The sequence below is a fragment of the Channa argus genome, chromosome 3, assembly GCF_033026475.1.
Source record: "Channa argus isolate prfri chromosome 3, Channa argus male v1.0, whole genome shotgun sequence".
In the NCBI taxonomy this organism is placed as follows: Eukaryota; Metazoa; Chordata; class Actinopteri; order Anabantiformes; family Channidae; genus Channa; species Channa argus.
The window spans coordinates 23722950-23734723 of NC_090199.1; the positions used below are offsets into that span (position 1 = coordinate 23722950).

Here is an 11774-nt window from a genome sequence, read left to right on the forward strand (position 1 = left end):
TCAGAAATGTACCTGTCTTGTGTGTGTGTGTGTGTTTGTGTGTGTGTTTGTGTTTGTGCACGCACGCCTGTGTGTGCATGTACTGTATGTGAAAACATTGTTTGTCATGGCTCCAGGATCCTGCAAATTAAATTGAATGGCGTGTTTGCAAAGGCTGCTGATCAGCTGTTACAGACAGTTGCTGCGACTCGAGTTGTTTGTTTAATGACGTCAATACCAGGTGGAGAAGCCTGTGACTGGCGGTGGAAAGAGGCATGTATAGAACTATGGGAGGGGGGTTGAATCACATGACATTATTGACTAGTTGCAGGTGCCTAACTTCCATTATACCTGTGTAAACACGCCAAATTTGATTTTATTTGGAGCATACTGCCAGCCTTTAATGAACTGTGAATGCTTGAATGTATTCTTAAATCTGATTGTTACAGTGTGGTTTGCTATTATACAATTTCCAAATGAATGTTGTTATGCATTTGTGATTCAGTGGAGCTCAGTACTGGTATTTGTACCTCTGCATGTCCACATTGCGTGGAAAACCACTCACAGCCCTTCACTTTCAAACTGTCTGGTTTTGTGCTATATCCTGCATTTGTTGATGAATAGGTTACTTTAAAACTTTGTCACCTTGCATACAATCTGCTGAACATGATAACTACTTCATTTAAAATATCCAGCCTTTTTTTGCAGTGACCCATCAACAAAACTTTATGTATCTCATATGCTCGTACAACTTTACTGAGTCTGAACAAAACTGTAATCACAGCAGTAACCTGAGCATGAAGTGTTAGGGACTGTTAAATGTCAGCCAGTTTTGAGGAAGCACTGATATGAGGAACAATATGCAGGTATTTCACAATAGCATTGCAGGCTCCATCAAAAGGAAATGGTATTATAAGTACACCAACCAACAGGGAAAAAGCCCATTAGTATTGTTGAATAAATAAAAGTGGGCCCTCTGTTGTTTGGGTTGAAGCACCATAAAATACAGGAAAAGGCCTGGTGTGTGTGTGTGTGTGTGTGTGTGTGTGTGTGTGTGTGTGTGTGTTGTTTTGTACATGTCAGTGCATTATTGATTAAACTTTAAGGCAAAATGACATTTCAGTAGAGCAACTGAATCTAAAAGGAAAGTAGTCCTGCACTGAGCATGTGTGCCAGCTAAAAAACAAACAGACAAACAAATCATTACCCTGCCAGTGCACTGCCATGCCTAGAACTCTTAATGGTGGTGTTGCTCTTGGCAGATTTTTCTATGGAGGATTTCTATAAATTGAGCTGTATTCATGAGTAAGCAGTGGGGGCGGCAGTGGCTCAGTGGGTAGAGTGGCTGCCTACCGACCATAGGGTCGGAGGCTCCCGCCCCGCTCCTCCCGACCGCGTGTCCAAGTGTCTCTGGGCAAGACACTGAACCCCCAACACAGTTTGCCCATCTCCATCCCCAGCCGAGCAGTGCCGATCCCAAGCCTGGTTGACATTGGGGAGTGTTGCGTCCGAAAGGACAAAAAGAAAAGTCATGAGGAAGCAGTGGTTTTTGGCTGGTACTAATACCAACCTTCTTTTTATTTATTTATGACATTTTTTGGGGGGGAGTCACGTAGCTTTTCATTTCTTCCAGTCTACGTCAAAGTATTAAACAGCACAAACTAACAGCTGACAGTCCACTACCTATAAATTGAAAGAGTTCACAAAATCCTGAGTAACTTTTATAGAGTATTTATCAAATGTTTAAGACTCATATTGTAAGCCAGTAGCAATTGTTGGTATTAATCCTTTCGGTATAAAAATGTAAATGCTTGAATTTCTTTGCTGCTTAATTATTTGTGTTGAAAATGAGACTCAAACGTATTTGCAAAACTACGTGTTTTCAGGTTCGTCCAACTGAAAGTGACATCTCAGGTGCTGATGGAGCAAAAGACAAAAATGTAGCTTTGGCTCTGTGGTTTGTTTCTCTAAAAAAAGGATCACTCCAAAGACAAGAAAAAAGTGCTTGTTTAAAAGACTTGGAACATGTTGAAGGGACAGAGGGATCATTTGCATTCTGTGTGCAGTGTTTAATATACATGTGTAAATAGTGAACATGACTATTTAACTGTATAGTACTGCAATATTGATCTGTAGTCAAGTAACCTGGGCTGTTCTGTACCGAAGCAGAAAAGAGCCTCTCAATGTTCTTTATTTGAAGTTAATGGTTGTGTTAGATTAGTTGGATTCTGAAGCAGCATGAGCTGTGTTACGCGTCCTTGTTTTAAGTGAGTCATGCAAGAAGCATGTGTATGGGCATGTATGTGTATACACACACACACAGGCTGGAGTGGGCTTGTTACAGAGCTTCAGACTTACAGCTCTTGTCACCTGGGATTGGCACACGATTCTGTAAGAGAGAGAGACAGTTTGTGTGTGTGTGTGTGTGTTTCGTTCTCTGTGCTGCAGGCAGAACTGATGACTCTTCATGTACCTCTCTACCTACGAGAGCAGCTCTGTTACCTAGCAACACTGACCAAACAGCAGTAGCAAGGAGAAGAGTCAAGTGCTCTCTCAAACCCCTCATTTCTCTCTCTCTCGCTATTCTTCTTTACCGTTTTTTTTGATCAGTGCATACTATTAGTCAGTACATACTGTTGGCTTTCTACATTTTAACCAATAACCCATCCATATATTCTGTGTGGGTGTTTATATGTGTGTTTGAGACATAGGGTGACCCTACTTCAAAGCCTCTTAAGGTATCACATGAAGTAGAGCTACCTCACTCAGATGCAGCTTTATGATCAAAAATTAAAACAGAATTAGAAAAAAGATATTTTTTGTTACTAAAAAGACATATTAATATTAGTATGCAATAGTTTCATCCCAAAACATTGTGAAGGTACAGTATTGGATCATGTACTGGAATTAAACAATTGGTAATTATTAAATTTAACTTGAATAGCTGATTAAAGAACAAGTAAACTGCATTAATGTTCATGAACTGTCTTATCCATTACCTGCGAACAGGAGTGTGTAGGATATTTTGCGTGTGGGGGGCCAGATTTGGGTGCTCACACAAAATGGAAAATGGTGAAAGCTTTTAGGATTCTTCTATATTACTAATAGGATAGGCCAGCGTAAGAAATGTCTCATGCGAATCCATCACCCTTAGTATGGCACCACTTTTGTAGGTTCTTTACAGCCTACATAATGAGTCAGACCTATTGTTAATGGTGTTTTCATACAATAAACCATCTTTTAGGGTTAATTATTGTCTCATGGTGATTTTTAAATACAATCTATAAGTTTGACTTTCAATTAAACAGATTTTCCTGTGTTTGTGTGTACAGTACCACTATAGCTAGCTTTTTAGGTATATTTCATCTGTGCTTTTGTAGATTTTGTGAAAAATACTTTCATCAATCCCAGTATGATAGGCTTGTTTTTGTGGTGCCAAGTGGAATAGTAATGTAATGAATAAACATGTTTGTGGAGGCGTGCATAAGAAAATTTACTCCTCTTTTTTTTATATATTTTTTTGTTTTGTTTGCACTTGTTCAGGTCCTGTATAGTAGCAGTCAAACGTTCATAAACACCTTCTCATTCAATGTCTTTTTTTCCCCCACTTCCTTCATTGTAGATTATTTTTAACATCATCAACACTGTCAATTATGTTCAATATTTTTGAAAAATTTCTCAAAGTAGCCCCTGTTTGGTTTGATGACACCTATGCACATTACTGAATATATTAACCAGTTTGGTGAATAAGTCACCTGGAATGGTTTTCAATTAACGAACAAATTGGTGGAATTTCATGCCTTTCAAAACATTTGAGATCGATTGTGTCATGCCAAGACAGTGTTGTTTACAGTAAATGAGCTCATTTAAAAACAATTTCATCCATATTATGGTGAGAACTGCTTACCAAAGTAAAGGGCATAGACAGTCTACCAGTATTTTAGGACATGAAGGCCAGTGAGTCTGGAACATTTTTAAGAATATTGAAAGCTACTTTGGGTGCAGTTTGCAAAAGCATCAAAAGCTTTTGAATGTGGCAGTTATCAGGACCACGCCAATGAAGGAAGACCAAGAGTTACCTCTGCTACAGATGATAGGTTGACTAGATTTACCTACCAGATATCAGTGATTAACTGCACCTCAGATTTGAGCCTTTGTCCACAGAATGATGTTCTCTACTGTTTAGGGAAACTAAATCATGCCGTCATGGTCAAATTGTTGGTCTCCTGCAGTTGCGGTCCAGCAAACACAAGGAATAGGCATTGGACCAGTGAAAATCAATACTTTAGTACAAGATTTTTGGTTCCAGTTGGTCTTTTGTTGACAGCCACAGAGATGATGAATGGATGCTATCTGCATCTTTCCTTCCTTTTGTGAAGCATGAAGGAGGAGGTGTGATGGTGTGGGGGTGCTTTGCTGGTGACACTGTTGGCGAATTGTGGATTTATTCAGAATTAAAAGCACATTTAAGCAGCATGGCACGCCCAACGCTTTGCAGCTACACACCTCCAGGCCCTGTCAGAAATATATTTGATTAAGAAGAAGACTAATGGAGCACATCATTTTGCCTCCACAATCACCTGACCTGAACCAAATTGTGGCATAGTTTGGGATCAGTTAGACTGCCGATCGTAAATGGGAACTCCTTCAGGAGAGATGGAAAAGCATTGCATGTGACTATAACATGAAGCTGACCGAGATAATGTTATATGTTTCCAAAGCCATTATTAAAGCATCAGATGGCTACTTTGGCTACTTTTGCTCTGTTTACACTGTATTTATCACATGTACATTACTTCAAAGATTTTGTATCTGTGATGTAGAAAACTAAAAACTTATTTTAACTGGTAGCGGTGGGTGTGTGTGTCTGTGTGTGTGAGTGTGTGTGAGTGAGTCCATAAGATTTTTCCCATCCCCTCTTGCAATTGGTCTCTGACTTCATACTCTATAGCAGATGGGAGTCCTCCTGATGGCAACAACATCCTGCTTGGACTAAACAACACAATACACACACACTATACCCTGTGTGTCACTGACCCATGGGGGTGGGGGGGTGGGGGATGCTGGTGGGAATAAAGGGTGAAAAGAGAGATAGATGGTGGGATTATAGAGAAAAGACATGGGGCAATGGAGTGATGAGTGGAGAAGAAGCTTCTGGTTTTCCACGTCTGTGGTATGTCTCTTTGTGTACATTCTTGACATTCCGTGTGGGATAATGGATTATCATTTGGGGTCATTAAACAAACCAAATGAAAGTCTTGGTCTTCTAACTACCCCGTGTCTTACCACTGCCCTTCCATCTTCCTCATTTTCCCCTCTTTTTTCTTATGTCGTCTCTTCTACCCTTGGCTACTTTTGTTCTAACCTCTCATTCCCCTCCTTTATTCTCCCCCCCCCCAAAAAAAAAATTACTTCCCTCTCCAGGTTAGTCTAGCATATGCCTATGAGACCAAGGATGCGCTGTGCCTGGTGTTGACCATTATGAATGGTGGTGACTTAAAGTTCCACATCTACAACATGGGCAATTCGGGCTTCGATGAGCAGCGAGCCATCTTCTATGCTGCCGAAATCTGCTGTGGCCTTGAGGACCTGCACCGTGAGAGGATAGTCTACAGGTTAGGTCACATGCAGGTCAGAAACAATTTGGCCCAGGTGTTGATGGTAAACTGAGTAAAATAAATTAAGTAAAAACACAATTTTTTTTTTTTGTTTTTCATGTTAGCATTGCTGTTTAGAGGACACGTTGATGTCTCACAACACCATTAATCATTCAGGCTTTAGGAAAAACATCAGGGGTGTTTTTAAGCATCTGTCTCCAAGGACTGATGTTGTGAGGTTTACAATCCCAGAACCACATTATGTAAGCTTGTTTTCATACATGGGTATTTGCCTACAATTGGATAAATGGCGTGTCATTTAAAGCGGCACATCAGTTTTACATACTAAGTCAGTTTACCACTCAGCCTGTGAAATCAGTTGTTTAAATTATTTTGTTACACTGGGGGAACTTTCTTAAGTCTGAGAAAATAATCCTGATGATGTCACAGTAAGTTCAAAAAACATGTTTTTTTTGTTTGTTTTTTTTAAACCAGACGAGGAGAGTCTAAAGAAAGATCCTATTCAGTTCCATCATGGGAAATGTAGGATTCAAACACTAGTGAAAACAGAACATTTCTGCTGTAAATATATTAAAATCCTCTGGCTCTATTCAAGTGCTGCACTAAATTGGTGGCATACAAAAACCTAATTGACAAATCTTACCAGTCAAGAAGTGTAAACTAAACCATAAACCAGTTGCATGTCCAACTATCTGTCTCAGCTCTTGTGTTATTAAAAGATGTTTTCCATAGGAGTGTTTGCAGTTGTGTAACCGGGCGTTCACACATACGGCTACAAAAGTCTGGGCCAGCTGCAGCTGCCCATTCATTGTCAACATAGCATTTTGATTCCAGTGGAAACCAAAGCAGAAAGTCAGTTTACTATGTGGCGTGAATGAATTATAAAATAGAAGGAGGAAAAGGTAATGGTTCATGGCATTTAACATGCTATGTAAGTTTGGTGTTTAGTGGTGGAGAACAGCATGTAAATAACATGCTCAGTGCTGCAGCTTCATGAGGGACCAGCTACAGGGAAATACATTGTAGCTGTGTGTGTGAATGTCTGTGAAGGCTGCAAACAAGTGCAAATATAAAGTCCTGGATGATAAAGTATGACTGGATTAATGGTGTACTGATTTCACTGAGGTGTAATGCAGCAGCCACATTCAGTGGAGCCATAAAGTAATGCTTAAATAAATACTGATGTTCTTAAAGGACGTGTGCTGCCACACATGACCAACATAGTCACATGTCAGCATTAATTAGTGGCCTAGTTAAATTTTTTTAGATGTTTTAATCAATAATAAAATTTTTATATTGTAACATGAGTGCAGATGAGCTTGTAATAATCCCTATGAAAGACTCTAGAAACTCAACGTCACAAAGCACATGGGCAATAAAAGACAATAAAATGTCGACAAAGAATAGAGATATTTATCCAGCGTTTTTGATGTTGTAAATATAAGTTTATTTTTAAAAATGCAGATAATCAAAGATATGTGTTTTTTCTTCCTTTGCAGGGATTTGAAACCTGAAAACATTCTTCTGGATGATCGTGGTATGTCCCAATGCTGTTTTTTATTTTTTTTAATTTAATTTAATTTATTTATTTTTAAATGCAGGCCAGAGTGGGGTAAAACATAGGCATGCTTCTTGGATCGAAGTTTTCATTTGTTTTCCACTGTTTATTTGGTATAAGCCATAGCTCACAATGTCCAAAACAAACAACCAAAAACAGCAGAGCGTCTCCAAGTCTTTCACAGGCTAAAATGTCCCCTTTACTTAGTGAATTTCCAGTATCATCTGTTCTCTCTTACATGATCTGGTCTTATAATATTGGCAGCTCTTACTTTTCTTATTCTCCTTTCATACTTTTACCATACAAGGCTATTTAAGTGTAATATGACCGTTGCCAGTTCACTTTGGCTTTCAACTTTGCTCTACTTGTCAGTGCAAATCTGGATATCTAGAAAATGATTATCGTTCCTCCATGTGTCACTGAAACAAAGTATAAATTCTTATCAAAATGATCTCAGTCAAGTAATCGCTAGTTTTTGTTTAGGGCACATCCGAATTTCGGACCTGGGACTTGCTGTTCAAATCCCTGAAGGAGAGACGATACGTGGGAGAGTGGGTACTGTTGGATACATGGGTAAGAATTTGATACAATGACAATTGACAAAAGAAAACTGCTAAAATCTGCTTATTGATACACCTATAAGCTACACTTATATAATAAATCAACTCTCAGATTCTGTAGTTGAACTTTTCATCGTTTTTTACATCAACATGTCTCGGCCTTTTGCTCCCTCTGTACACATCTAAACACTCTACCTCTTTACAAGACATTTTAAAATATGCTTCAGCTGGCCTATGTTTTCTCTTTTTTACTTTTCCCTCTCTCAGCTCCAGAGGTGATCCAGAACGAGAGCTACACTTTCAGCCCAGACTGGTGGGGGCTGGGCTGCCTGATCTTTGAGATGATCCAGGGGCAGTCGCCCTTCCGCAAACGCAAGGAACGCGTGAAGCGGGAGGAGGTGGACAGACGAGTGCGGGAGGATCCGGAGGAGTATTCTGATAAGTTCTCTGAGGAGTCAAAAGACATCTGCAGACAGGTAAGTGTGAATAGATGGGTAGTGGGATTAGGTTAGGGCAGAAAAAGGACACGGTCAGGAAAGATATGGTTAGAACAGTCTTTGAGACTAATAGCATTGAGGACATAAAGGGACTGTCAGATTAGAGGTAGTGAAGTGAAAGAAATGTGCATATTTAACTGAAATGTGAGCCGTGTGCTTACAATAACAATGCCTGTTGTGCAAAAGTCAAATCATTACTCATTTTCCTCCTCCCTAGCCGCTCAGTTACAGTATGTTCCTTCCAGTTTAGCTTGAACAGAAGCTTGTCCAAAAATATCAAATATGAAACTTTTTCAACTCTGCATTAACCCCTGTATGTATGTTTGCACTCCTCTCTTTCATACTGGACAGTAAGGTGCCAACACTGATTAATGGTGGCAGGCCGTATGTGCAGGCAGTAAAAAAACTAATTAATTCTAATGTGTTTCAGCAGTGGTTGCATTGTCAGATTGAATAGGATCTTAAGACGTACTAAAATTCTAATCTGATTTGAAAAAGGTTTTTGCTTCAGGCGAAAATCTGGTTTCTGAATATGTTTGTAAATTAACTTTTTTGTTTTCTTTATGTTTAAAAAAACTTCTAAAAAGTATACCAACGTGGTTAATTTACTGAAAGTGTAGAATTTTTTTACAGCTTTTTTTACAATTATTTATTTTATGTTTTGATTTGCTGTCTAGCTGCCAACATATATTTTATATTGATATTGTTATGCTCTTTTATGTTCATCAGCTGAGGAGGAATTGTAATGTTTTTTTCATTAAAAACAAAACCTGCGCTGAAAGAGGCTAAAGTTCTCCATTCAGCTGATGGGCACTACCAGGCAGGTTATATCATAACACATTTAATTCACATTATTCACAGTCATATCAGCCTGTGTTCACATAAAATCAGTGAGTGCAGGTTTAAGGAGATCTGGTCTCTAAGAGGGAGCCACTAAGCCGCTTTGTTTCCGAACAGGAGGGGACGTTTTGTGTGACGCAGTGGAACATTCTGACCCCGAGGTTTAGCAGATTGAAAGACTCCCTGGGGCGGTGGGGTGCAGAAGAAAGATTTCAGCAAGAAATGGAAGAAAGATAATAAAGAATGTGTGTGTGGGGCAGGAGCCCCTGTCATGCTAGAGAGATGGCAGTTAACACAGCCCGAAATAGACAAGTGATCCAAGCTGTCAAGAGCAGAAACTGAGAGTCAGGCTCTGCTTTGAACCCAGGCGTAAATTGGGCAAGAGTTGTGCAAGAACAAGAAAAACAAATGGGAATGAGAGAGAAATTGTGAGATGTCGTGAAAAATTTGAAACGCCAACAGTTTGTCTGTTGTGAAAGACATCAGCTTGTGAGTGACAACATAGCCAGAGAGTGTGTCTGCTAGTAGACTACCATTAAACAGCACTCATCCACTTCATAAGCATACTGTACTGTAGGTGGTGTTAGTGATATTATCCAGAGGCTCACGTAGAAACATCCTCTAATTCTATCCATAATGCTGCTGAATTGATACATTTGTATTTGAATGTATTGGGTGGTCAGTCACTTGTCCAACATCAGAGAAGCCCTCTTCAATTCTTTGTCAGTATGATTTATGGATGGATGCATTCTTATAAGTGAAATTTGAAATATATTATGCTTCAGTGTTTCAGTCTCTTTTCCCTCTTCCTTCTGTTGTGTGTCAGCTCCTTGCCAAGGACCCCAAGGAGCGGCTGGGCTGTCAGGGTCGTGGAGCTATAGAGGTCAAGCAACACCCCATATTCAGAAATATCAACTTTAAACGACTGGAGGCCAGCATGCTGGACCCACCCTTTATCCCTGATGTAAGAACACACATACACTCTCTCACATAGGCTTGATCAACAGTGTGTAGCCAGAAACCTCAGTGAGCTGCAAATCAGTATACAGGAAATACCATTGTCACAAGTTTAAAAAAAAAGAAAGAAGAAAAACTCATCCAGAATAAGCTAGTTAATCATGGTAGCCAGTGGGGGGGTTGGTGAGAAGCACGCAAGCGATTTTAGTGTTGTCACACAAAATCCAGAACTAGGGGTTAAAATGGAAAGAAAATGTTTTCCTTAGTAAATGAAAGTGAATTCTCCAATACTAATTCCTCCAGTGCTGCATTTGAGGGTTGTGGTCACAGTGTACTGAAACTCTCTAGTGTGTAACAGCATAGATCACTACTTGCCCCCAGAAGGAAACACAAAGCTTTTCTTGTGCTTTAATCTGGGTCCTTTACTTGCCTGGGATAACATAGCTGTTCATAGAACGAATCATTACATTTTCAGTGTCATAAATAAACAGAGTGAGGGGGAATGACTGACCTGAGAGGTTAAATCAATAGCTGTAAGTAGATAGTGTTATCTACATTTCTATTTTGGTTTATTCAGGTCAGTAGGGCTGCACTGTGGAAAACAGAGCAGCAAAGAGTTGTCAGGCATGTGAAGATTTACATATTACTCTAATATCCATCTGGATATTTTACATTCATTTTATTATTTTACTCTTTCATTTAAAACAATGACACTTTTCACCCATGTTTCATCTTCTGCGTCTTCAGCTGAACCCTTCTTTTGAAACTCTTCTTTTCTTCTTTTCCTCAGCCTCGAGCCGTGTATTGTAAAGACGTCCTCGACATTGAGCAGTTCTCCACTGTCAAAGGCGTGAACCTTGACCCCACGGACGATGACTTCTACCACAAGTTTGTGACAGGCAGTGTCTCCATCCCGTGGCAGAATGAGGTACTGCGGACTCATTGAGATGATGTCATTGTTCAGTCCCCCAGCAGACAAATACAATGCAGTACAGTAGTGGTGATGACATAGGAGCCAGTAAGGAAATCCTTGCTTTAGGCCGATAAATCAATGTAAAGGTCAACATGCCATTTTCTGTGAATGAGTCATGTTACTCAATGTGTAAAGATGTTCATTTATATTCCAAATGTCTAAACTAGACGGTTATTGAAACAGTTACATTTACAGGTGTGTGTATGTTATAAACAAATCACACTGTGCTGACCCACAGTCCTGTTGTATATCTAACCTACTCATGAAAGTTATTGGGCTCTTTCGTAGATGATTGAGATGGAATGCTTCAAAGAAATCAATGTCTATGAGACAGACGGGACACTGAGCCCAGACCTGGACATGAACCGGCCTAACCCTCCACCAAAGAGAGGCTTCTTCTACCGCCTGTTCAGAAGAGAGGCAAGTGCTAGTGCTCCGGCAACTGTTCGAGGGGGTGGGGGCTAAGGTACTTCCTGTTTTCCTACTTTCCTTCCTGCCTTGTTTCTCCAGGCCTCGTCTAACCTCAGCATGTGAAAAGATTACTCTTGAGGAATTTGAACATTAAGTTGTTTTAGTAGGTTAGAAAAGGGCCTAGCTTTCTCTTGTTCTTATATTTCATTCGCTTTTTTAATCCCTTTTGCATATTCTTTCTTGCATTTGTTGCTGCGCTGCTTTGTTTTAGAAGGTCAAGTCTGAGGACTCTTGTCTTGAAAGGGCTTCTTTATGGTTGTGGGAAGACTTGACATTAAGCAGATTATTTATGCTATCTTTCAGTAGTTTCGTATAAGCTCT

General features: G+C 39.7%; 1 protein-coding gene across 3 annotated transcripts in view; it reads left to right on the forward strand.

Moving 5' to 3' along the window:
* The window catches only part of grk4 (G protein-coupled receptor kinase 4), a 43326-nt gene that overhangs the window by 27717 nt on the left and 3835 nt on the right, over window positions 1–11774 (forward strand). For 2 of the 3 annotated variants that reach the window (XM_067498134.1, XM_067498137.1), the window contains exons 9-15: window positions 5404–5594; window positions 7097–7134; window positions 7639–7728; window positions 7983–8191; window positions 9879–10016; window positions 10800–10937; window positions 11271–11402. In XM_067498134.1, coding sequence (XP_067354235.1) covers window positions 5404–5594; window positions 7097–7134; window positions 7639–7728; window positions 7983–8191; window positions 9879–10016; window positions 10800–10937; window positions 11271–11402 — 936 coding nt within the window. Of the gene's footprint in view, window positions 1–5403; window positions 5595–7096; window positions 7135–7638; window positions 7729–7982; window positions 8192–9878; window positions 10017–10799; window positions 10938–11270; window positions 11449–11774 lie in introns of all 3 variants that reach the window. The other variant, XM_067498136.1, reaches the window with a different exon arrangement.